This window comes from Hyperolius riggenbachi, chromosome 1 (genome assembly GCF_040937935.1).
Source record: "Hyperolius riggenbachi isolate aHypRig1 chromosome 1, aHypRig1.pri, whole genome shotgun sequence".
Taxonomy (NCBI): domain Eukaryota; kingdom Metazoa; phylum Chordata; class Amphibia; order Anura; family Hyperoliidae; genus Hyperolius; species Hyperolius riggenbachi.
Genome location: NC_090646.1, coordinates 277,036,831 through 277,064,775, shown reverse-complemented (window position 1 = coordinate 277,064,775; position 27,945 = coordinate 277,036,831). Strand labels below are relative to the sequence as shown.

The window sequence follows — 27,945 nt, the reverse complement described above, 5'->3', positions numbered from 1 at the left end:
TATGGTGTCATCTATGGCATCATTAGGGGCATGGTGCGTCGACTGTGTATATATAATCCCTGTTTGCTGTAAAAAAAAGACCGCGGCGATTAGGCCAGGATGGAGACTCAAGCGTCACGTCCTCCCTGAGCTCGTTAAGAAAGATACAGATGCTTCTGCCCACAAATAGCCATCTGAGAAGGAAAAATTAAATGAATCCAGGTGCTGGTGAATTAAAGTGCAGGTGCCCATAAACCACTTCAACCTTCAGTCGTTTTCACTTTATGCATCCAAGCAATGTTCACCTCCCATTCATTAGCCTATAACTTTATCACTACTTATCACAATGAACTGAACTATATCTTGTTTTTTTCACCACCAATTAGACTTTTTTTGGGTGGTACATTTTGCTAAGAGCTACTTTACTGTAAATTAATTTTAACAGGAAGAATAAGAAAAAGACAGAAAGAATTCATTATTTCTGTTTTCGGCCATTATAGTTTTAAAATAATACATGCCTCCATAATTAATACCCACGTATTGTGTTTGCATAATAGTCTCTGGTATTACACCGTTTAAATTATGTCCCTATCACAATGTATGGCGACAATATTTTATTTGGAAATAAAAGTGCATTTTTCCAGTTTTGCCTCCATCACTATTTACAAGCTTATAATAAAAATTAAAAAATAGAAATATTTCATCTTTACATGGATATTTAAAAAGTTTACACCCTTAGGTAAATATGTACGTGTTTTTTTTTTGTTTTGTTTTTTTATTTTATTAAACATTTTATTTGAGTATATTTGGGAGGGTGGGATGTAAACAGTAATTTTTTTATGTAAATGTGTTTTGTTTTTGTTTTTTTTACTAGTAGATGTAGTTTTACTTTTTGGCCGCAAGATGGCAAGCTTGAGTTTGTTTACATGATGTCACTCTAAGCGTAACATGTACGCTTAGAGCAGGGGTGCTCACACTTTTTCGGCTTGCGAGGTACTTTTAAATTTGCCGAGTGCAGGAGATCTACCAACATTTAGGTAGCAGGTATACGTGTCTTCAGTATAGGTATAGGGGCCTTCAGTATAGGTAGCCAGGTATAGTATAGGTGCTTTCAGTACAGAAAGCTAGGTGTAGAGGCCTTCAGTATAGTTAGCCAGGTATAGTGTAGTTAGGTGTGGGTGGCTTCAGTATAGTTAGCCAGGTATAGTGTAGTTAGGTGTGGTGCCTTCAGGATAGTTAGCCAGGTATAGTGTAGTTAGGTGTGGTGCCTTCAGGATAGTTAGCCAGGTATAGTGTAGTTAGGTGTGGGTGGCTTCAGTATAGTTAGCCAGGTATAGTGTAGTTAGGTGTGGGTGGCTTCAGTATAGTTAGCCAGGTATAGTGTACTTAGGTGTGGGTGGCTTCAGGATAGTTAGCCAGGTATAGTGTAGTTAGGTGTAGGTGCCTTTAGTATAGTTAGCAAGGTATAGTGTAGTTAGGTGTGGGTGGCTTCAGTATAGTTAGCCAAGTATAGTGTAGCTAGGTGTAGGTGCCTTCATGATAGTTAGCCAGGTATAGTGTAGTTAGGTGTGGTGCCTTCAGGATAGTTAGCCAGGTATAGTGTAGTTGGGTGTAGGTGCCTTCAGGATAGTTAGCCAGGTATAGTGTAGTTGGGTGTAGGTGCCTTCAGGATAGTTAGCCAGGTATAGTGTAGTTAGGCGTAGGTGCCACTCACCTCCCTCCAGTGGCGGTGTCTGGGGCTCCTCCTGGTCTCCCCTCCTCCAGCCACGCTGCGAGTGCAGATGGACACTCTAATGAAGGCTCCGGAGTCCTGCGAGCGAAGGGGGCCCAGGCCAGCGCCGCCCCCAGCTGTGGCATCACAGCGGCGTCGTCCTCTCCCGCTGTACCGCCCCTCTCCGCCTTTTCCGATTGGCCAGCGGCTGGCAGCAGATTCTGCCAGCTGCAAAATTTTACATGACGCGATCTACCAAATAGGCGGTCGCGATCTACCGGTAGATCGCGATCGACCTATTGGGCACCCCTGGCTTAGAGGGACGTAAGAGGTAGAAAAAGAGAGAGAAGCTGTCGCTTTTCCTGCCGGGGAGAGGAATCAATGATCAGGCAGCATGTCCCGATTCATTGATTCCTGGGCTAACGATCCGCGGCCGGGAGAATGCGCGTGATTGGCCACAGGAGCGCACATGGTTAGATGGGACCTAAACCGAGAAGGATATGGATTTTTTTCCTATTAAAATAATACCAGTTGCCTGACTGTCCTGCTAATCCTGTGTTTTTAATACATTTGGCCACAGCCCCTCAACAAGCATGCAGATCAGCTGCTCTGGCTGAAGTCAGACTGGATTAGCTGCATGCCTGTTTCAGGTGTGAGATTCAGATACTACTGCAGCAAATTGATCAGCAGGAGAGTCAGGCAACTGGTATTGTTTAAAAGGAAACATCCGTATCCCTCTTAGTTTAGGTTCCCTTTAATGTCAATATAAAAACAATATACCCCATTTATCCAAGACACATTGAATACACTCAACTAATTACAGTATAACCTTTGATGGATAAATGAATAAAAAATAATTATAAGTACATATGAGAATACGTTAAATGATCTGTAAATAAATAAATACCATTAAAATCCTATGCTAATATAAAAGTAACTAACAAATGCTAATTTCAGCCCACGGACATATGAGTAGATATAGAACAAATGTTTCACGGATTATAAACGGCTTAAACTTCTGTCCATTCCCAAACTCCTGTTAAAGTACTGGTACAGGTCATGCAGGGTAAACATTTTCTGCATTTGTAGAACCCGATTTCACCAAACAAGCTATATCCCTGGAATCTTGGCTACCTAATTTCACTGGATGTGAGGATATTTTTTTTAAATTAGGGACTTTCCTGAAGAGAATTTCTGGTTGATCAGGATGTAGGACCTATAACCGAATCCTCTTTCAACAGAGGAAGCGCCTGTACATGTCTTGATGAGCTCAGGGGAAAGTGACACTGGTGCGGTGTCCTGGCTGAGGTAATGCCTGATTCTCCTTCCTAGCCGGGCCTGATCTCCATGTGGTTACCACCCAATAGGCAGAACTTTTTTTTTTTTTAGTTCAATCTACAGGGATTATTTATATATGGTCTACACAGCACAGGGCTCACAAGCCCCTGATGACACCATAGTGAAACCAGTTGGGTGAGCAGCAGGTGGACTAGATGATGGTACTTATTTGTTTCTATATGTGAGTTCAGCTTATCAGGTCCTTATCGTAAGGATCCGTAAGTAAGTGCTCATATCTTTATACATTTTTAACTGAGTGTACTCAAATAGAATCCGTAAATGCTTTTAATATATAAGCGGTTTGCACTTTGAAGACATTTTTCTTCCATATATGATACCCGTGGATCACAATCAAATCAGTGTTGATGGGAGTGATTTGGTGGGAGAAGCTGAAAACTGAGGGAGCCCTCTGCCTCAATACTCTAGTGAGAAATGCATGTATTAGCCAGCTTGGACTCGGAACGGTGTCTCCATTATATTTGGGTGACACTGGACTTGAAGGGCCTTGTACTCATCTATAGCGCACCAATTAGCAATCACAGCACTAAATTCCCATCTTTCAAGATATTCCTCATAGCCTTTGTCACTACAGGCTTACATTCAGGTGGCCACGGAGTTCCCCCTTTCCCACAAATATTTTAGTTTTGATGGGGGGGGGGGGTTCTTTCTCCATGTCGCTGATGAAAGCAAAGGCCTGAGCTGTTTGAAGACTCATTGTATTGCAACTTGGAACGTCTGAGGAATGAACCTTGGCAAATTGGACATCATTAAAAGAGAAATGGCCCGACTCAAAATCGGATTATTGGGAATAAGCGAACTGCACTGGATAGACAATGGCTACTTCCAGATGGATGATTTCACCATTCATGACTCTGGTCATGATAACATCAAAAGAAATGGTGTGGCATTTATAGCCTGCAAGCAAGTCGCCCGCACTGTAGAAAGCTATTCAACGATCGGTGACTGTGTCATTTCCATCCGTATTCAAGGAAAACCTGTCTACATTACAATTCTGCAGGTCTATGCCCCTACATCTGATGCATCAGAGGATGAAATTTAACAATTCTATTCCGACCTCCAACAAGCACTGCGACAAGTATCTAGGAAAGACATAATTTACATCATGGGGGATTTCAATGCATAAGTCGGCTGCCAAGAAGAACAAGGCATAGCTGGCAAGTTTGGTCTGGGTAATAGAAATGATGCGGGTGACCGCTTAGTGCAGTTTTGCCAGGAAAATGGACTCAAAATCATGAACACGTGGTTCATGTAACACGAATTTCAATCAATCATCATTGAAACGGCAGTAAAAACTATCCCACAAAAGAAGCCAGAGAAGAAATGCAAATGGCTAACAGAAGATACCATCAATCTCTCGGTGCAGAGAAGAGCAGCCAAAGTTGCGGGTAATCGAGAGGAGACTGCGAGTTTAAATGCAGAATGTCAGCGAGGCAGGACAAAGAAATATTTTGGAACAATTGATGCAAATTACTGGAAGAGGATTTTGTGAGGGGTCATACCAGAAATACTTTTGCACAAGTAAAAAAGTTTAGAACACACTTCTCAGCACGTAAAGGGACCATCAAAGATAAAAAAAGCAAAGATCTGACTGACCAATGCGCATCAAAAACAGATGGCAGGAATATACAGAAGAACTGTATGCTCACAAGAGTGTACTTCCATTGATTCAAGAAAAGGAAACTGTGACATCTGAATCGGAGCCAACCATCCTCTCAGAAGACATTGCATGAGCAATAAGACAATTACCCAACAACAAGGCCCCGGACATTGACAGAGTCCCATTTGAAATGCGAAGACCCATACCGATTGCATCCATCACTGCAATATGCCAGAAGATCTGGGAAACCAACACATGGACAAAAGAATGGAACCGGTCAGGTTTATTCCTTTGCCAATGAAGGGAGATTCTGAAGATTGCTCTAATTACCGCACAATTGCCATCATTCCTCACATGAGCAAAGTGCTTCTTAAGATCATACATCAACGCCTCAATCCAGTCATTGACAGAGAGTTACCTGATGATCAGGCAGGTTTTAGAAGAGGTCGTTGCACTGCCAATCATATTGCGAACCTTCGATGAATCTTGGTGAAATCCCACGAATTTCAGAAGAATGTCTGTTCTTTATTGACTATAAAAAAGCCTTTGATTGTGTCAAACACGATAAGCTGTGGAAAGCCTTAGGTGAACTGGGCGTGCCAACTCATCTGGTTAAACTGATAAGATCACTATATGACGGCCAAGAAGCCACAGTGCAAACACCCTATGGAGACACGGATTGGTTAAAAATTGGTAAAGGTGTGAGGCAAGGTTGTATCCTATCCCTCTTCCTGTTTAATATTTACACCGAAGTGATCATGAGAAAATTGAATCTTGAGGAAAAAGAAATTGGTGGAGGAAACATCAGTAACCTTTGGTATGCTGATGACACAACTCTTCTCTCAGAAACGGCGGATGGTCTGCAGCATCTGATTAATCGAATCAAAGATGAAAGTGCAAAGTTAGGCCTACACCTGCATATCAAAAAGACCAAGATCATGACAACAGTAGGTGACGCCAATATCAAGATAGCAGTTGACAATGAAAAGATTGTGTGTGCAGAAATTCACCTTCCTCTGCTTTCAGATCGATCGAAATGGTGATTGTAGTCATGAAATAAAAATGTCAGATAACCCTCGGCAGGAACGCGATGGTAAGCATGAACCAAGTATGGAAAAGCAAAGACATTAGCATTACCACCAAATGTAGACTGGTTCATGCCATTGTTTTCCCCATAACTATGTATGGCTGTGAAAGTTGGACCCTGAGAAAAGCAGATAGAAGAAAAATCTACTCCTTCGAGTTGTGGTGCTGGCAACAGTTGGTTCGCATTCCATGGACGGCAAGAATGACGAACAAAGAAGTACTGGAACGTATAAGACCAGACATGTCACTGGAAGGCAAGATCACCAGACGCAGACTCACATATTTCGGCCACGTGATGCGATCAAATTCCTTAAGACCTAATGCTAGGACTGATCAGTGGCAAAAGGCGACAAGGTCACCAGAGAACGCGTTGGCTTGACACCATCAAAGCTGACACAGGATTGAGCTTAACCTCTTGAGGACCATGGGCTTAAACCCCCCAGTGACCAGGCTATTTTGTTAAAAATTGGTCGCTGCAGCTTTAAGGCCAAGCTGCAGGGCCGCACAACACAGCACATAAGTGATTCCCCCCCCTCCTTTTGTCCCCACCAACAGAGCACTCTATTGGTGGGGTCTGATCGCCCCTGCAGTGGTTTTTTATATATATATATATATATATATATATATATATATATATAGTTTTTTGGGGGTTTTTTTAATTAAATTTATGTATTTTTTGTATTTATTTTTTCCCTCCGTCCCTCCCACCCCCCAGGCAGCCAATAACGGCGATCGGCTGTCATAGGCTTCAGCCTATGAGAGCTGATCGCTCTCTTGTCCCCAGTACAGCGCTGCTGCAGATCGCAGCGCTGTACAGTACAATTAAGCGGCGGTTTCGCCGTTACAGTCTCCCAAACGGCGATCGCCGCTCGGAGACTGAAGCTCCGCTCCGCCCACCAAGCAGGAGATGCGCACGCAGCATGCCCGCAATCTCCTGCAAATGTAAGCCCCAGGACTTTACGCCAATCGGCGTTAGGCGGTCCTGGGGCTGCCGCCGTGGCCACGCCCATTAGCGTGACACGGTCGGCAACTGGCAGAAATGGTACAAGATCGGACAGAGTGGAGAGAGCTAACCCATACAATCACCAAGAGTCTGACACAACTGAATGGATATCATCATCATCATCATCATAATCTTTCTCCAAAGATTCAGAGTTTCCTTTTGGAAAAATTTTCACCAACCCACGTCAACCTCTACGTGGGTTGGTGGGAAGAGCTCCATCATTTATGGAGACATGAACCCTTTTTTGGAAACATATAGCCTGGTATGGTCATATATATATTTTTGTTGGTTTGGCAAGGTACAGAGGATTTATTGGTGAATTTTGTGACCTACCTGAATAGGAACAATCTTGCATTCAATTCGCACCACACCTACATTAATTTCTTGATATAATTACCCTGATGGTTCGATCAGTACCAACTCCATAAAGACTTAAGCTGGCCATACACTAGGCCGATTACCCGCCGATCGACAGCAGATTCGATCACTGGGATCGAATCTGCTGTCAAATCGTTCATGCAACACGCTAATTTTCGATCTATTTTGGCCTGAAATAGATCGGTCGCGTCGTGCGGAAAATTACCGTCAATCGCCGCAGGTAAGAAGCGCATCGCTAGCGGCGTACAACTGACGCAGGTATAAATTACCTGAAGCTGGCTCCCGGCTGGCATCTTCTCCGCATCAGCTTCCGCATCCAGCACAACTTCCTGTGTCACTGCAGTGACAGCGGAAGTACAAATAGAGGGCGCTCTATTTGAACTTCCGCTTTCACTGAAGTGACAAAGTTATGCTGGATGCCGGGATGCGGAAGCTGATACGGAGAAGATGCCCGGGACCAGGCTTCAGGTAATGTATGCGGGGGCCCAGGGGCGACAGCGGCAGCTCAACAGATGGTGAATCTGTTTCAGGCTGAAATCGATTCACAATCTGATTGCAGTAAAGGCAGCCATACGATCCCTTTCTGATCAGAGAGGGATCTGTTGGTCGAATCTGATGGCAAATCGACCAGTGTATGGCTACCTTTAAGGTGGCCATACACATCTAGATGTGCAGCAGATTCAACCATTAGATAGATTTCTGGCAGATGCCTGTCAAATTGAATCTGACAAAAATCTATCTGATGTGTGCCACACACTAGGAACAGATTTCCAATAGATTTCATTCTGAAATCTATTGAAAATCTATATAAATGCATTATTGGACCATTAGATCCAATGCAACTCTATGGGCCATCGATCTGCTGTCAGTAGCAGATCGACCTAGATTTTCCATCCTGTCATATCAAATCAATCGAAATCCGGCCGCAAATCGATCCAATGGGGAATTTGATAGAATCTCTCAGCCTTTTTACCCTGGAGAAATTCTGCAAATATGTTTTGGATCTCTAGGAACCCCTGCAAGTAATTTTGGGATTTCAAGAAACCCCTGATTTTTTTTGGGGGGGCGGGGGGCAGGTGGCGGTTTATGTCACTACCCCCTATTACAGTGCTCTTAATTATGTCTCCTTATTGTAGTGCTTTTTATTAATGTGCTCATTATTAATTGAATGCTTTTTACAGTAACCCCTATTATAGTGTGCTCCCTATCATACACCCAACTCCCATGATGGGAAAAAAATGCCAAGGAACCCCTGCAGAATACCGTATATACTCGCAAGCAAGCCGACCCGCATATAAGCCGACCCCCCAACTTTTACCTGGAAAAACAGGGAAAACATGATTGACCCTCATATAAGCCAGGGATAGGAAATGCTGTCTGTGTGATTTCCCCCCCCCCCCCCCCAGTGTGTCCTAGTATAGCTAGCATAGTGCCCAGTATGGGTAGGTGGTTCCTCAGTATAGCTAGTAAAGTTCCCAGTATAGCTAGTATAGTGCCCAGTATGGGTAGGTAGTGCCCCAGTATAGCTAGTATAGTGCCCAGTATGGGTAGGTAGTGCACCAGTATAGCTAGTATAGTGCCCAGTATGGGTAGGTAGTGCACCAGTATAGCTAGTATAGTGCCCAGTATGGGTAGGTAGTGCCCCAGTATAGCTATTATAGTGCCCAGTATAGCTAGTATAGTGCCCATTATAGCTAGTATAGTGCCCAGTATAGCTAGTATAGTGCAAAGTATAGCTAGTACAGTGCCCAGCATAGCTAGTATAGTGCCCAGTATGGGTAGGTAGTACAGCACTCCCCCCCCCCCCCCCCCCCCCCCCCCCCCCCCCCCCACGGCCGCTGCTGCTATTACCTTAGCTCGGCGCTGCTTCTATACCCCTGTCCTGCTCCTCGTAGTAATGAATTCACAGCAGCGCGCCCCACGGCGGCTACTGTGATGAGGGAGAAAGCCGTAGAGAGAGTGGCTTCCTGTAGCGGCAATGTGTATGTGTTACTATGGGAACCGCTCTCTCTCTCTACGGCTCCCTCCCTCATCACCGCAGCCGCCGTGGGGCGCGCTGCTGTGGATTACGAGCAGGACAGGGGAATAGAATCGGCGCCGAGCTAAGGTAATAGCAGCGGTGGAAGCGTGTGGGCTTCATTTCTATAACAAGACTTGCAAGCAAGCCGACCCCCCAACTTTTGACCCACTTTTTGGGGTCAAAAATTCGGCTTGCTTGTTAGTATGTAAGGTACTCGCGGAACCCTGGTTGAGAGAGCCTGGTCTAAGGACTAAAACCTTGCTTTTGCATGCCAACACTTGTAGGGAGAGTAAAGTGAACCTCCGGACTAAAAATCTACTCAGCAGAACTTAAAAGGCTTGGTGTTTAACAGTTTCACAGCATCAGAACTTTGTTTTTCTTACCAAAGCATCATTTTTAGCAGCATTTTTTTTTTCCCTGATGCTGTGCAGAGCTTCATGGGATTTCCTATGTTGTTGTTCACGTTGCCTAGCAACTGGGAGAGGTGCTCAGGACAGTTGGAACTGTGTCTCAGGCTCCCTGTCACCTTTCAACCAAAAAGATGGCTGCCATCATAAAATCAAACATTTGCCTGTTCTTTTGAAACTGTGGGTAAAAGATTATATTACCTATCTATTTTAATCAACATAACTAATGTAACTAATGTAACTTAATGACCGTATGTTTGTTTAGGCTGGAGTTCCTCTTTAAAGGAGTTAAAAGGAGTTGTCAGGCAATTTTAAATAAAATAAACGCTACTTACCGGGGACCTCCCTCGCCGCATCTCTGCAAGCAGCCGTTTGCCGGAGCTCCGACCCAGTCCCCGGCGATGACGTCAGAGCGACCTGGAGGTCGCTCTGTACTGCGCCTGCGCGATCTGCGCTGTCAATCACCGCCACGTGGGCCGGAGCGGACTGCGCAGACGCAGAACTACAACTCTCACATAGTACAACCTGAAATCTGACAATAACGTGCCTAAAAGTTTGCTTACTAAAGTTATTGACAAGAATATTAAAAACAAATTGTATAGGCTTTAGTTTAAATAATAACTACTTATATAGACACAATCCTCTCCTGCCTACTGTGCATCAAAGGAGGATGGTCCTTCCTTGGCTACTGCAGCTAGGCTTTCCAAGGCTTTCCAATCTACACTGGCTGTTTGTAAACAAAACGGTCATCTCTTGTCTGTCTAATGTTAGACATACACTATTCAATTTTTGGTAGATGGGTAAAGGAAATTTGGAAGATACTGCTTACTCTTTCTAGCACCGTGCACCAGCAGATATTGTAATATTCATTACTCTGCTGCAGCTCCTGACATTAAGCTTGCCAAAGCATTATAAAGCTACGCAAATAATGTTCACATACTGCTTCTGCCCGCGCTCCCACCAACATCCATTGGGCAAGTTCCTCCATATATGATCAATGATTTAATCGTAATTGTCAGTTTGATAACGTCTGTTTGGAAGCAGGGTAATAGCCGTCTTTAATGCTGGGAACCCCCTCCCTGACTAGCAAAATCCATGCCTTCTGTACCCCCTGCCATTTTTGAGGTAGACCATAGATCTTGTCACTATTGTTTTTAGCTGCTAACATGGGCTTAGAATAGTTAGAATATAGTTTCTGAATTTCCTAGATGGGGAAGTCCAGTTAAGTTTTTACTTGGTGGAGTTTTTTTTAGGTTTTAGTTTTGTGGAGCAAAGAGATAATTGTACCTGTATGACTAATATGCTTTAATAAAAAATCAGTACAGTAAAACCCCCCTTGTAGTGAACTTCAAGGAACTTGAACGTACACTATATTCATATAGGCACATGGACTGGGCATGAGGACTGACTTTGCTATAGGTAGATGTTTACTATAATGAGATTGTAATGTATTTGGTTTCCTTGTAAATTAATATAGATTGATTTTAAATGTTGTTTTTTTGTTTTCTTTTGTTTAGGGAACCCATTTTGTGTTAAGAACATTGGACCGGGAGACGTTGAGCTGGTTTTCACAAGAATGAAACCATTTAGTGAATGACAAGTTGACCATAGCACACATTCAACATTTTTCATTTATCTAAAGTCTGTTTTATACACTGTTAAAATGTTCTTTTTGTAATTGTTAAGTTTGTTTGGTTATTTTCAACCACTGCCAACAGTAATGCCTGGTACACACCATGCAATTTCCCATCATATAGATGGGGTGATAATTTCTGACAGATCCGATCGGAGTTCTGATCGTTTTTCTGATCACGTCTATGCAAATCAATCAAAAACCAATCGGAAATCAAATCGGACCTGTAGAAAATTATCTATTAGACCCATCTATCTGACGGGAAATTGCATGGTGTGTACCAGGCTTAAAAGGAACCAACATAGGACAGACTTTACAGTAGCTGTGCAATTCACCTTCCCAGTGTCCTAAAGCCACAACAGAATCCTCCTCAGCTAACAAGCCATCCAGTTGCTGTTGTCTGCTGATAAGAAATCAGAGTAATGAGAGGTATTAAAGTGAACCGTGTCGCTGGTTTGGCAGATCCTCTGTGAAAATCTAAATATCTGCTAGTGATGATTACTATCTATGCACACATTGGCTACACATAGCTTTTCATGGCATTTGCATATGGTAAAGTAAATATTGTTGAGGGAGTTCTAGTACAAAGCAATTCATTTAAATCCTGGTAATCTTTCAGCTTACACATTCTAGAAGTCGGGATGTTTTCGGTAAACGACAGCTGCAATTGTATTAAATACACATTGCATTCTTGTTGTTTTTTGTTTTGGGGGGGGGGGGGGGGGGTTCATGTGCATAATGACATGGCTCTGCATTGTTCTATCGCCGCTGCCAGTCCCACCTTTGCTCTGCTGTCCCCCTGAGAATATTGCCAGGCTAGCTACAATCTGCTTGGCACTAGCCTGCTTTGTGTTTACCTGAGGCTTGTCAATCATTCTCCTGCGCATTGCTGTCTCTATTACAGGCTCTCTCCACCGCTCCCCGCCTCTGCTAGCTTCCTCCAGTCGGAAGCCAAGCCGGAACCCAGGATGTACTCCCTGGGTTGGGGCTTGGCTTCTGATTTTCAAGAATCTAGCAGAGGCGGGGAGCGAGTAATCGAGGCGGCAATGGGCAGGAGCGTGACTGACAAGCCTCCAGTAAACAAAGCAGGCTAGCGACAAGCAGATGACGCTAGCCTGGCGATATTTTTGGGGGACAGCAGAGTGCAGGGGGTACTGGCAGACCTACACAGATGCAGGTCATTGTGCACATGACATGCCTCTGGGTCCTGTTAAGATTATCAATGTTCCACCTCGGGTTCACATTAAAGTGAACTAACTCATCCAAGTGCTACAGAAAAAGAAAAAAATGACTGGAAAATCTGGCAAGTACCTTATTGCAGTACCTTGTGTAGCTAGCATTCACATAAATATCAGCTGAGTTGGAATTGGTTTGTTCTTTTAAACATTGCTACCCTTCTCTAACGGCACTAAGTGTCTGCAATAATAAAAATCTCATACTATTTGGAAGCAATCTATAGCCTCTGTCCCTTTAGGGGCCTATAGCTACTGGGTTTTTTTTAATTATTATTTGAAACTCTTACTGATCATGTAACTACAAGAGGTCATAACCTTTTCCTGCTGCTCAATAAGTTGAAACACATTAATAAGCACTAAATACAGACATCCATGTAGCATAACAGTAAATTAATAAATCCAAGGAGTACACTAAAGAGTTAAATAGGGACTTGTCCCTCAGTTTAAAAAAAAAAAAAACCTGTTAAAAACCACAGAACAGTGATGATTAGGTGTTGGCACATAAAATATTGTAAAAGTACCACAATAAACATATTAAACAAGTCACTTTATCAACAGACCGGTCCATAATTGTATTATACTGAAAAGTAAATTGTTGACAGCACAATATGTGTCACCGAATACAGGCTGCAGTAATGAGAGCCAGACACTAAATGATACATTGTAAGATAGTCCACTTGCCCAGGGTCTGAAGGCTAGAGATAGGTTGCTGCAATGTGTCCCGTTGCCACCATGCCTCATGAATATCACAAATTCAATCTGCTTCGCCTGAGGTCTCCTGGGTTAAAGGATACCCGAAGTGAAGTGACATGATGAGATAGACATGGGTATGTAGCTGTGTTCCTTTTTTTCTTTCTCTGTCTGAAAGAGTTAAATGTCAGGTATGTAAGTGGCTGACTCAGTCCTGACTCAGACAGGAAGTGTCTACAGTGTGACCCTCACTGATAAGAAATTCAAACTATAAAACACTTTCCTAGCAGAAAATGGCTTCTGAGAGTAAGAAGAGATAACGGGGAATTTCTTATCAGTGATCAGTTATCACTGTAGACACTTCCTGTCTGAGTCAGGACTGAGTAAGGCACTTACATACCTGATATTTAACTCTTTCAGGCAGAGAAAGAAGGAAAAAAAACCGAACACAGCACAGTTATTTGTGTGCTAGGCACTGTATATACACATGTCTATGTCACATGTAACTTCGGGTATACTTTAAGCGGACTTTCTCTTATATTGTATCATTTAGCTGCTGTCACTTTATTTGGCTATCTGTCATTACTCCAGTCTTTTGTTTTTGTTTTTTTTACATACATTGTGCTATGCTTTTGGGCCTGTTTGTTGATTCAGTGACTTATTTGATAGGTTTATTTTAGTACTTATTCATATATCAATTATTTGTTGATGAAACGATTCCCATTGTTCTGTGTTTTTTTTTTTTGTTTTTTTTTTTTACTTGAGGGACAAGTCCCTAATAATTAATTCATGGATTTACTTTGATTTCCACTTGGAATCATTAATTTATTTTAATGCTATATGAATCTCAGTGTATTTATTGCCCATTGACAACATAAATACAATCGCTCAAAATGGGCAGCAGTAAAAGTTTTTTGAGGGGAAAGCCAAATTGCAGAACAAGTACAGCTATGGAGCCACCATGGTCTCTATTATTCTGGTGTTGACACAATCTGCAAACCACAGGTATTTCAAAAATTGGATCCGAAAGTATGCAGTAAATAAAAGCCCTAAACAGACTGATCATCTCTCCCTAATGATGACTTGGACCCTGGGTAATTAATTAGTCTTTTGCTTAGAGCAGAGGTTCTCAAAGTGGGTGCCGCGGCACCCTGGTGCACGATGAGCACATGTTCCAAATCCTCGACAGTCCTGTTCAGTTACACATGCAGGCTGCCTGTGTTCAGCGTGGAAGTGAATCCCTCTGCTCACTACCATTCTTCATTGCTCCCCACCACCCCTCACTCTGCTCTCCCTTCTAAATCCTCAATTAGTCAGAGGCCTTCCCGTAATTCCACAAGCATAATAAGGTAGATTTAGGCAGAGTTTGGAGGTAATATGGCGACCTAAAATTGTTTTTGCCAAGAGGTGCCTTGAAAAAAATCACTGGCTTAGAGGGTGAACCGCTCAGGTCACTTCAACAAAAGGTGTGAAGATTGTCATTTAGCCTTTTGTACACAGATCCGTTATCTGCACTAAATATTAGCATTGTTTAACTGTAAAAATTGTATGTTTGCAAATCCTGTTGTAATTTTATTTGTTTGGCATCTTCTTTTCATGAGGTGCTATGTTAAAAGCATGTTTGAGTCTTTCTGGACTTGTGATGTTAATATTATTGTAACGTTGGGATAATTGTATTGTGAATGCCTTTTCAATGTGTGCTAAATTAAACTGCTTGTTGCAATGTTCTTTTTTTTTTCTTAGCGTTTTATTTGGCAATGACCATTGGCCTTGCTTTTGCATAGCTTATACAAGTACTGTATACATTTTTATACACTCACCTAAAGGATTAATAGGAACACCATACTAATACGGTGTTTGACCCCCTTTTGCCTTCAGAACTGCCTTAATTCTACGTGGCATTAATTCAACAAGATGCTGAATGCATTCTTTATGGAAATGTTAGCCCATATTGATAGGATAGCATCTGATTTGTGGGATGCACATCCAGGGCACAACGCTTCCGTTCCATCACATCCAAAGATGCTCTATTGGGTTGAGATCTGGTGACTGTGGGAGCCATTTTAGTACAGTGAACTCATTGTTATGTTCAAGAAACCAATTTGAAATGATTCAAGCTTTGTGACATGGTGCATTATCCTGCTGGAAGTAGCCATCAGAGGATGGGTACATCGGTGGTCATGAAGGGATGGACATGGTCAGAGACAATGTTTAAGGTAGCCCGTGGCATTTAAACCAGGGCTGTGGAGTCGAGGAGTCAAAAAATAGTTCCTTGTGCTGCTTCTATAAAGCAGTCCCCTTATTTTTAGGGCCTGAGCCCACTAACGCAGTTGTACGCAGTTGTGTCCGCTTTTCAGCATCTGTAACATTGATGTGTTGCTGAAAGCGGACACACTGCGTTAGTGGGCTTAGGCCCTTAAGTCCGATATACATATCTGATTGTGACTGTACAGTATATATGATGTGTACAAAGGAATCTTGTGTATATATATATATATATTTATATATATATATATATATATTTATATATATATATATATGTATGTGTATACACACACACACTAAATAACATCTATGCTGTAAGAATAAAGCCTGATGTGTAGTTGTGTTTACACATAGAGATGGTCAATGAGATGGAAATAATTCTGCGTTGATGCTGGTTTATGCAAATGTATGCACTCCCTTTGCTCATGAAATCAAATATTTTGATATGTTGTTAAAATTTGGTTTGGTGACTACGAATTAAAGGGTATCTTAGATAAAAAGATACATACATATATACATACCTGGGGCTTCCTCCAGTCCCCTTCAGGCTAATCCAGTCGTTGTCCTCCTCCGCCACCTGGATCTTCTGCTATGAGTCCCGGTAATTCAGCCAGTCAGTGCAGTCAGGCCGCGTGCCACAGCCAGGAACATTCTGCACCTGCACAATAGTGCTGTGCAGGTCTAGTACGCTCCCAGCGGCGGAGTGTGTGCATGCGCACTACGCCCGACTGGCTCAAGTACCTGGACCCATAGCAGAAGATCCAGGTGGCGGAGGAGGACAGCAAGGGCCTGATTTAGCCTGAAGGGGGCTGGGGAAGCCCCATGTATGTATAAAACTTTATTTTCATCTGTCTCAAGTTTACTTTGTTACACAGTAGTACTATACTCTACATATGCACTCCCCACAGAGCTGCAGGGAATCCACTGACAATGTTGTGCACATTGAACGCAGAGGTGTTGTCTATCACCCATAAACCTGGTTCAGATTGTACATGAAGAATGTGTAATAGAGGAAGAATAGCCTCATTCCCCTGCAGAGTACCTGCACATCACTCTTATATGTACTCAGTTATATTGCCTAGGGCCTGATAGATGTTTGTTCCTGTCTTCAAGTACTCTTATCAAGGACTAGTTTTAGTCTGTGACTAAAAGTATTAGAGGCAGAAGATCAGCCGGCTAGCCAGGTAACTGGTATTATTTAAAAGAGAATAAATATGGCAGCCTCCATATCCCTCTCACTTCAGTTGTACTTTAACCACTTTCCCCCCGCCCGTACGAATTTCTCCGTCCCTTTTTCCATCCTTTAACCCCCAGGGACGGAGAAATCCGTACTTTGCGCACTCCCGCCGCTGTCTGCGCTCCCGCTCGTAAACACGCCGCCCGCCGCTAGTAAACACGCCGCCGCCCGCTCGCCCGGAGATCAATGAACGGGAAAATCCATTCCCGTTCGTTGATCTAAGCCCCGCAATGATCCGCTGCTCTCCGATGGGCAGCGCGATCATTGTGATCTTACCCAGCCTCCAAGTACTTCCTCCAAGCTTCCAGGACGCTTGGAGGTCGCATTAAAACAAAAAGTTACTGTGGCCATCTTGTGGCCAAATAGTAAACTACACCCTACACATTTTTCACATACAAATAAATTACTTTTACACAAACTCATTACCTCCCACACTCCCAATTTTTTTTTTTTTTTTTGTAATTAAAAAAAAATAAAAAAAATGTACAATAAAAAAAAAATACATAAATAGTTACCTTAGGGACTGAACTTTTTAAATATTTATGTCAGGAGGGTACAACACTGTTACTTTATAAACTATGGGCTTGTAATTAGGGATGGACGCAAAACTGAAAAAAATGCACCTTTATTTCCAAATAAAATATTGGCGCCAAACATTGTGATAGGGACAATTTTATAACAGTTTTATAATCGGGACAAAAGGGCAAATACATTTCATGGGTTTTAATTACAGTAGCATGCATTAATTAAAAACTATAATGGCCGAAAACTGAAAAATAATTAATTTTTTCCCAGATTTTTCCTATTTTCCCATTAAAACACATTTAGAATAAAATAATTCTTGGCATAATGTCCCACCTAAAGAAAGCCTAATTAGTGGTGGAAAAAACAAGATATAGATCGTTTAATTGTGATAAGTAATGATAAAGTTATAGACGAATGAATGGAAGGAGAGCTGAAAGGTGAAAATTGCTCTGGTGGTCAGGGGGTAAACCCCCTCGGTGGTGAAGTGGTTAAAATTCCTAAGCGTTGGCAGTTAAAAGATGCAATTCCTGTACATACTTTCAATCATCCAAATTGTAATGTGCACTTTAGTAGAGTTTTTGGAATCCTAACCTGAGGAGTCGGAGGATTTTTGTACAGACTCCACAGCCCTGATTTAAATGATGCCCAATTGGCACTAATGGGCCTAAAGTGTGCCAAGAAAACATCACATACACCATCACACCACCACCACCAGTCTGCACAATGGTAACAAGGCATGATGGATCCATGTTCTCATTCTGTTTACGCCAAATTCTGACTATCGAGACTCATCAGACCAGGCAACATTTTTCCAGTCTTCAACTGTCCAATTTTTGGTGAGCTTGTGCAAATTGTACCTTCTTTTTCCTATTTGAAGTGGAGATGAGTGGTACCCGGTGGGGGTCTTCTGTTGTTGTAGCAATCGGCCCATTCTCCTCTGACCTCAACAAGGCATTTTCGCCCACAGGACTGCCGCATACTGTGTTTTTCCCTTTTCACACCATTCTTTGTAAACCCTAGAAATGGTTGTGGTGAAAATCCCAGTAACTAAGATTGTGAAATACTCAGACCGGCCCATCTGACACCAACAACTATGCCGCGCTCAAAATTGCTTAAATCACCCTTCTTTCCCATTCTGACATTCAGTTTGGAGTTCAGGAGATTGTCTTGACCAGGATCACACCCCTAAATGCACTGAAGCAACTGCCATGTAATTGGTTGATTAGGTAATTGCATTAATGAGAAATTGAACAGGTGTTCCTAATAATCCTTTAGGCAAGTGTACATCAGTGACAGGTAACTTTGATGTTATTGCTCTCCCTGTACACTACACTACACATTAGTGTGTTAAAATGGGGACCAATTCGATAATGCACTCTACTCGCTATTAATTTTACCTCCTTTTTCGGCCTCTAATGTAGCAATACACAGGTTGTTGTTTTTTTCTCTGTGCTTATACCAAACCTAAACTAGTTTCAGTGTGTACAGTTCTCTGTTTTGAAAAGGTGCTTCTAGAATATGTTCATACCTGCATTAAAGAGTAACTGTCAGGCTGCAAAAGCTAATTTAAACCTCTATTCTCCTGTGTTAAACAGTTTAGAAGGAAGTCAAAAAGGCAATACTGAAGTTAAAAATCTCTCTTACTGTGATGTGTGCTGACAGCAAGGCTCTGTATTCCCAAGCCCATAAAAAGGACGAGAGGACGCATACCATACAGCAAAGCATTCTGGGGCCCTCCCCTCGGCTGCTAGTGAGAAGTAGGCTCAAGTTACAACAGCATGTCCAGCTAACAGCCCTGATAAATCTCCAGGCAGAGTACACTGGCGGAGTCCGCTATTGTTCCTAGCCACATGGCTAGTTAATATTCACTGCACAGTACTGTTATTCAGTACGAGCTTTTCTGTGAGTGGAATCATCAGGAAGCAGGCAGGACATGACGACACAATTGGCTTTATAGGAGACAGACAAACATGGAACCTGCCATGAGCTGTCAGGAGCATCAATCTCTGCATATACTATATACAAATTATGTGAAGTACAAACGTGGACAGTGAAATGCATATGTAATGTAAGTACAGCCAATATTTAGCTACTGATATATGTGTTTATTTTCTCTGAGACCTTATACCTAACAGCTCCTCTTTAAGCAAGTGACTAGAAAACCTGAGCTACATGGTTGTTCTGGGTCAGTAATTTAGAATGTATATTCCATTTTGGGGATTCACATATTATCCAAGTAAATTATTGTTAAAAGGAAATCATGACACATTTCATATTTGTTTAACCGATTCCAGACTGAGTTTAAATCTACGTCCTACATGTGGCTGCGCGGCTCTGACAAGACGTAGATTTCAACAATCGCCACTGCGCAGTCACGCCGCTCCCGCCGATTGCGTAGTTTTTCCCCGCTTACTGACTACTCTCCGCACATTCTTGCCGCTGAGCTGGTCAGGAGCCAATGAAAGCGGCTCCTGACCGGTGCACAGCGCTCTGCCGTCATAGAGAGGGGAGAGCAGTGGGACTGCACGGAGATTCGGCAGTAAGCACTGCTTTGCTGTACCAGCAGTCTCTGGTCCTTAAGGGGCCAGAGACAGCTGGTACGTAACAGGTTAATTGGCTTTCTTTTAACCACTTCAGTACCAAGACATAAAACCCTCTTAAAGGACAGATGCGAGCTAAAAAAAAAACAGGATCTACTTACTAGCTACATGATTCCCCTCTCCCGGCGGCGTCTTACTCACCTTTCCGATCGCTTCCGGCGCATTAGCCCATCCGGAAATCGCTTTCTGAACGGGATTTCTTGGACGGCTTCCCCTGTCGTCATGGCGACGATCGTGATGATGTCATCGGGAGTCCCGATCCACTGATTGGCCAGGCTGCGCAGGGGTCTCGGGAGGGGGGGCCCCTTACAAAGCGGGTAGCGGCGCATCGGCGGCGAGTGTCCCCCACACGCAGCTAGCAAAGTGCTAGCTTCGTGTTTTAAAAAAAATAATAATTTAAATCGGCCCAGCAGGGCCTGAGCGTCGCCCTCCAGCGGTCATGGACGAGCTGAGCTCGTCCATACCGCCAAGCAGGTTAAAGGGAACCTTAACTGAGCTAAGAAAAAAGTGTTTCACTTACCTGGGGCTTTCCCCAGCAACCTGCAGATGTCCTGTGCCTGCGCCATCTCTAAAAGATTCTTCGGTCCCCGGCAGGCTGCTAGTTTCTTTTTTTGGCAGTGTGCATGTGCGGCTCTGGCCCTACGCGTACTTGATTGCGCTGCTGCTGCTGTGGCCGTCCTGCGCAGGCACAGAATGCATGCTATGTAGCACGTGTACTGCGCAGAGTGGCGGTGGGAGCGCAATTGAGTACATGTGTGGCCAGTGCCTTGCAGGCTCCCCCTCCTTATAATTAATTTTTATCCTTTTTAAAGCACAGAACTAAAAAACTGAAAAAATACTAAACATCTACCCCTTATAGTTTTTGAATAGTGCTACTGTACATAAAATCTTTATAAAATCTTTACAATGTTTTGGGCTAGTTCTCCCTTTTATCACAAACTATGTTCCTGTAATAATTTATTGATGAAGATTTTAAATAAAGGTGGGTATTTACTACAGTGTTACTTGCTCACCTTGAACTGCAAAAATTAAGTATTTTTAATGGTACAAATTTAGAGAGCAAGGGTTAACGGAAAAGGTTAATTAAAGGGAACCTAAACTGAGAAGGATATGGATTTTTCCTTTTAAAATAATACTCGTTGCCTGACTCTTCAGCTGATCCTGCATCTCTAATACGTTTAGCCACAGCCCCTCAACAAGCATGCAGATCACTCCCCAACTTCACTTACTCTCCCTTTCCTCCTCCCCAGCTACACTCTCCCGTTTCATCTTTTACCGCCACAGTTTACTTTAAATAATTTTTCCCCACACAAAAGTCATCATGTTGGACTATGCTGTACAGTGTACATCCTGCAACATGTATGCATGCCTTGATCAGCGGATTGAGGGTGTTTACTGTTGCCCTGGGTGTGTGAGACGCATACACAACATGGAGAAGAGCTTGGATCTCACGATCCAGACACTGGATGGAGCCGTTGAAGATGAGGAGGGTGGAGTACAGCCGGACCAAAAAGCAGAGGCAGCCACTAGTTGGGTCACAGTTAGAAGGGGTAGGGGAAAAAGTGGCAGGGAGGCTAGTCCCGAGTTGTCCCTCACTAATAAGTATGCTTGTTTGCGTAATATTGGGGAGGATGATTCAGGAGTAGCAATGCTGCAGCAGGATGTGCTCCTTAGCAACCAAGGGGCAGACTGTTGTAACGAGAAAGGGAATAGGAGTGCAGCTAAGGCTAGACAGGTACTGGTGGTAGGGGATTCAATTATTAGGCGCACAGATCAGAGGCGTAGCTAGGGTTTTCAGCGCCCGGGGACAAAGACTATTAATGCGCCCCCTAAGGTGAAGGGTCGTGACCAAATGTGGTTATGGGTACTCCACATTTGGTCACGCCCCTTCAAATGTACATGGAGGTTAGCAGGCTCACGCTCACCCACCCTCCCTCAGTATGTACCTTCCAGCATGTTCCAAGACAAATTCAGCAATCATGAGCCCCCCCATCAAGACAAATTCCGCAATCATGAGCAAACATGAGGCCCCCAACGAGACAAATTTAGCAATCCTGAGGCCCCCAACAAGACAAATTTAGCAATCCTGAGGCCCCCAACAAGACAAATTCAGCAATCATGAGGCCCCTAACAAGACAAATTCAGCAATCATGAGGCCCCTAACAAGACAAATTCAGCGATCTTGAGGCCCCCAACAAGACAAATTCAGTAACCATGAGGCCCCCAGCAAGACAAATTCAGCAGTCATGAGGCACAAAAATAGACAGCATTTCACATAAATAGGCAGAATGTCCCCTTAATATGGTAGACACCTCTCACCTGGCAGCAGTTCCCCAAAATACACTCAATCTGACAGCAGTGCTTGCCCAAAAATAGGTAGCCCCAGGTCTATAGGTGGCCAGCAGTATAGATGTCCCCAGAACAGGTAGCCAGGGGTAGAGATGTCCACAGAACAGGTAGCCAGGGGTATATGTGCCCAGTATATGTAGGCAGGGGTATGTGTCCCCAGTATATGTAGCCAGAGGTATATGTGCCCAGCATATGTAGCCAGGGGTATAAATGCCCAGTATATGTAGCCAGGGGTATATGTACCCAGTATATGTAGTTAGGGGTATATGTGCCCAGTATATATAGGCAGGGGTATATGTGCCCAGAGTAGGTAGCCAGGGGTATATGTGCCCAGAGTAGGTAGCCAGGGGTATATGCCCAGTATATGTAGGCAGGGGTATATGTGCCCAGAGTAGGTAGCCAGGGGTATATGTGCCCAGAGTAGGTAGCCAGGGGTATATGCCCAGTATATGTAGTTAGGGGTATATGTGCCCAATATATGTAGGCAGGGGTATATGTGCCCAGAGTAGGTAGCCAGGGGTATATGTGCCCAGAGTAGGTAGCCAGGGGTATATATGCCCAGTATATGTAGTTAGGGGTATATGTGCCCAATATATGTAGGCAGGGGTATATGTGCCCAGAGTAGGTAGCCAGGGGTATATGTGCCCAGAGTAGGTAGCCAGGGGTATATATGCCCAGTATATGTAGTTAGGGGTATATGTGCCCAATATATGTAGGCAGGGGTATATGTGCCCAGAGTAGGTAGCCAGGGGTATATGTGCCCAGAGTAGGTAGCCAGGGGTATATGCCCAGTATATGTAGGCAGGGGTATATGTGCCCAGAGTAGGTAGCCAGGGGTATATGTGCCCAGAGTAGGTAGCCAGGGGTATATGTGCCCAGAGTAGGTAGCCAGGGGTATATGCCCAGTATATGTAGGCAGGGGTATATGTGCCCAGAGTAGGTAGCCAGGGGTATATGTGCCCAGAGTAGGTAGCCAGGGGTATATGCCCAGTATATATAGGCAGGGGTATATGTGCCCAGAGTAGGTAGCCAGGGGTATATGTGCCCAGAGTAGGTAGCCAGGGGTATATGTGCCCAGAGTAGGTAGCCAGGGGTATATGCCCAGTATATATAGGCAGGGGTATATGTGCCCAGAGTAGGTAGCCAGGGGTATATGTGCCCAGAGTAGGTAGCCAGGGGTATATGTGCCCAGAGTAGGTAGCCAGGGGTATATGCCCAGTATATATAGGCAGGGGTATATGTGCCCAGAGTAGGTAGCCAGGGGTATATGTGCCCAGAGTAGGTAGCCAGGGGTATATGCCCAGTATATGTAGGCAGGGGTATATGTGCCCAGAGTAGGTAGCCAGGGGTATATGTGCCCAGAGTAGGTAGCCAGGGGTATATGTGCCCAGAGTAGGTAGCCAGGGGTATATGTGCCCAGAGTAGGTAGCCAAGGGTATATGCCCAGTATATATAGGCAGGGGTATATGTGCCCAGAGTAGGTAGCCAGGGGTATATGTGCCCAGAGTAGGTAGCCAGGGGTATATGCCCAGTATATGTAGGCAGGGGTATATGTGCCCAGAGTAGGTAGCCAGGGGTATATGTGCCCAGAGTAGGTAGCCAGGGGTATATGTGCCCAGAGTAGGTAGCCAGGGGTATATGCCCAGTATATGTAGGCAGGGGTATATGTGCCCAGAGTAGGTAGCCAGGTCAGGTGTCCCCCTCCCCAGCAGGAGGGGAGCAGCGCAGAGAAGAGCTGCTCTCCCTTCCTCGCTCTCCCCTCCAATGTCCGGGTGGCTCAGGCTGGCAGCGGCGGGCGGAACTTACCTCCGTCTCTCGCAGCGCCGGATGGATCTGCCACTACTCTGGTCTGGTCCAGAGCAGCGGCTGCGCACCCGAACTTCCGGCCGGCGCTGGAGCGAGACGGAGGTGAGTTCCGCCCGCCGCTGCCAGGCCAGCCACCCGGAGGACATTGGAGGGGACAGCGAGGGAGGGAGAGCACCTAAGGTGAGGGAAGGAGGGGGGAGATGGCCCCCCTTCCCCACCGTCCGCACAGCTCTCCCTCTTCTCTGCGCTGGCCCCCTTCCCCTCCGCCGCAAAAAAAAAAAAAAAACCCGCAGCTCAGCCAGGCTGAGGGCGCCCTCAGGGACCAGGCGCCCCGGGGCACTTGTCCTACCCCGACCCCCCCTAGCTCCGCGCCTGGCACAGATAGGGTAATCTGTCGAAGAAACCGTGAATGCCGTACAGTCTGTTGCCTCCCGGGTGCTCGGGTTCGGCATGTAGCGGAAAGAATTGACAGATTACTGGGTGGGGCTGGGGAAGACCCGGCTGTCATGGTACACATTGGCACCAATGACAAAGTTAGTGGGAGATGGAAGGTCCTCAAAAATGATTTTCAGGTACTTGGAGATAAACTTAAAGCAAGGACCTCCAAGGTGGTGTTTTCTGAAATACTGCCAGTGCCACGTGCTACATCTGAGAGACAGAGGGAGCTTAGGGAGTTAAATAAGTGTCTGAGAAATTGGTGTAGGAAGGAAGGGTTTGGGATCCTGGAGAACTGGGCAGACTTTGCAGTCGGCTACAGGTTCTACAGCAGGGATGTGCTGCACCTTAATGGGGAGGGTGCAGCTGCATTGGGGGAGAAGATGGCTAAACGGTTGGAGGAGATTTTAAACTAGGATCTGGGGGGAGGCAGGAGGATAAAGTCTCAATACGTAGACAAGATGAGGTAAAAAGACAGTGGGAACCTATCATTATGGAGGGTGGGGACAGTGTAAAGATTAAGGAGGTTGGTAAAAATTCAAGTAGCCCATTTCATGTAAACAAAATTGGTAAATGTGGTGGTAAAAATATAAAGTGCATGGTAACCAATGCTCGGAGCCTTGCAAATAAAATAGACGAACTAGAGTTCATTCTGAATGACAAAGGCTATGACATTATGGGAATAACCGAGACATGGATGGATGAAAGCCATGACTGGATAGCTAATTTAGGAGGGATAGAACAGGGAAAAAAGGTGGAGGGGTTTGTCTCTTTGTTAAGAATTATCTTACAGCTGTCCTCAACGATGAGATGGAGGAAGATTGCGAAGATGTGGAGTCCGTTTGGGTAAATATTCATGGTGGAAATAAAAGTTGCCAATTGCTTATTGGGGTATGCTACAGGCCACCTCTTATTAATGAAGCTGCAGAACTGCGATTACTACAGCAGATTGAAAAAGCTGCAAGTAAAAATGAGGTCATAATTATGGGCGACTTCAACTTTCCAGACATTGACTGGAGTATTGAGGCTACCCATTCTGGTAAAAGCAGCAGATTTCTGGCAGCACTACAGGACAATTACTTGACTCAAATGGTAACTGAACCAACTAGGGGGAATGTGTTACTGGATCTGATCATTTCTAATAGACCAGATAATGTATCAAATGTGCAGGTTCAAGAACATTTGGGAAATAGTGATCACAACATAATGTTTGATCTGTTGACTGATAGGCCACGGGGCAGCGGGACCACTAAAACTATGAATTTTAGAAAAGCAAAGTTCAATCAAATTAGGCAGGCACTAAGTTTGGTGAACTGGGATAATGTACTACAAGGGGAAGACACTGAAGGGAAATGGCAAGCTTTTAAACTTATACTCAATCAATACTGTAGTATGTATATCCCATATGGAAACAAAATGTCTAGGAATAAAAAAAAGGCCTCTATGGACGAATAGAAAGGTTAAAGACAAAATGAAGAGGAAAAAGAATGCCTATAAGGTCTTAAAACAGGAGGGGACCGAGGCTGCACTAAGCAATTATAAGGAGTGCAATAAAAATTGTAAAAAAGAAATTAGGCAGGCAAAGATTGAAGCTGAAAAACAAATCGCTAAAGATATCAAATCTAACCCAAAAAAGTTTTACAAGTACATTAACTCTAAAAAAAGAAAGGTTGACTGTATATGACTCCTAAAGGATGAGGGTGGGAACTCAATGGTGGATGACCAAGGTAAGGCAGAGTTATTAAATGCTTTCTTTGCTCCTGTCTTCACAAAAGAAATAGCACTGTTGCAAACTACAGAGGCGGAAGAGTCTCAATCTTCTAACTGTAATATTAAATACTTAACGGAGGAAGAAGTGAAGGCAAGACTAAATAAATTAAAAATAGACAAGGCACCTGGCCCGGATGGCATGCATCCTCGGGTCCTAAGGGAATTAAGTTCAGTTATAGATAAACCCCTTTATCTTATCTTTTGTGACTCTCTTGCAACTGGCAGAGTCCCAGTGGATTGGCGTACACCCACGTTTTCCCATTATTTAAGAAGGGCAAAAAATCTGATCCAGGAAATTATAGACCTGTAAGCTTAACATCAGTTGTATGCAAACTATTTGAGGGGTTACTAAGAGATACTATACATGACTTCATAGTAGAAAATAATCTTATTTCTCAGCATCAACATGGGTTTACTAAAGACAGGTCCTGTTTGACTAACATGCTCAGCTTTTTTTTGAGGTAGTGAATGCTAATATGGATATTGGGAATGCTGTAGATGTGATATACTTGGACTTTGCAAAGGCCTTCGACACTGTTCCCCACAAAAGTCTGGTGCAAAAGTTGAGGATGCAAGGACTGGGGAAGAGTCTGTGTTCATGGATAGGGAACTGGCTAATGGACAGAAAACAAAGAGTTGTGGTCAATGGATCGTACTCAAAATGGGAGACTGTTAGCAGTGGGTCCCACAGGGGTCTGTTCTGGGTCCAGTGCTCTTCAATTTATTTATTAATGACCTAGTAGATGCAGTAGTGAGCAATGTTGCTATTGTTGCAGATGATACAAAATTGTGCAGAATCATCAACTCTCAGGAAGATAGTGTCATATTGCAACATGATCTGGATAGGATGGCTATATGGGCACATACATGGCAGATGAAATTCAATGTTGACAAATGTAAGGTCATGCATTTTGGACGTACTAATGGTCTAGCACCATACAAAATAAATGGGATACAGTTGGGGACATCAAACTTGGAGAAGGACTTAGTAGTACTCATTGACAACAAGTTAAATAATCGTACTCAATGGTTGAACTCGATGGACGTATGTCTTTTTTCAACCAAAATAACTATGTAACTATCAGGTGCTCTGACTGAAGTCAGACTGGATTAGTTGCATGCTTGTTTCAGGTGTTTGATTCATCCACTATTGCAGGTGAAGAGATCAGCAGGAGTGACAAGCAACTGGTATTGTTTAAAAGGAAACATCCATATCCCTCTCATTTAAGGTTCCCTTTAACAATTTTATTATGTAGAGGGTGTAGTCTTAAAAGTGGGTGAGGTTACGAGCACAATGGGGAATGCGTGTGGCAGTACAGCACGCCTTAGGACGACTACACTAGAGAGACTGGGTCGGCCAGAGGAGGATAGAAGCATCCCGAGAGGATAGCGAGGGAGCCCACTAGGCCGGAGGGAGCCCCAGGTAAGTATAAATGCTTTTATGTGAGTATACTTGAATTTCCTTGTGGTCCAGTGGGTCCCTTTAGCTCCCCAGTGGTCTAGTGGGTGGTTCCATGTAGGGGCATAACTAGAAATCACACAGAAATATAGCTTAATATGGCAACCTGGGGACCTATAGGATAATAATGGCAACTTATATCTATAGAAAACTAATAACTCCGATAAATATACAAATTCACATGCAGCATGTCAACGACATTATATTCCGTACATTCAGAAAAGGATTGCCTGTGGGTGCAAAGCAAAAAAATGTGGGTGCAAAGCAAAAAAAGACAAAAAAAAATGCCTCTTTAAAATTGACCATATTATGAGGATATATGTGGAAACCAAGGGGCTGCAGTCCCCTGCCCTATAAAGTACTGTTAAAAGTAAATAAACTCACTTATGAGACACTCTTCA

At 43.8% G+C, this 27,945-nt stretch overlaps 1 protein-coding gene across 4 annotated transcripts in view; it reads left to right on the top strand.

The window, feature by feature from the left end:
• LOC137506633 (transcription initiation factor TFIID subunit 3-like) overlaps positions 1–11,879 on the top strand; it is a 401,567-nt gene extending 389,688 nt beyond the window's left edge. For all 4 annotated transcript variants that reach the window (XM_068233615.1, XM_068233614.1, XM_068233616.1 and 1 more), the window contains one exon: positions 11,058–11,879. In XM_068233615.1, coding sequence (XP_068089716.1) covers positions 11,058–11,137 — 80 coding nt within the window. In that variant the 3' untranslated portion in view covers positions 11,138–11,879. The remainder of the gene's footprint in view (positions 1–11,057) is intronic.
• Positions 11,880–27,945: the final 16,066 nt, after the last annotated feature.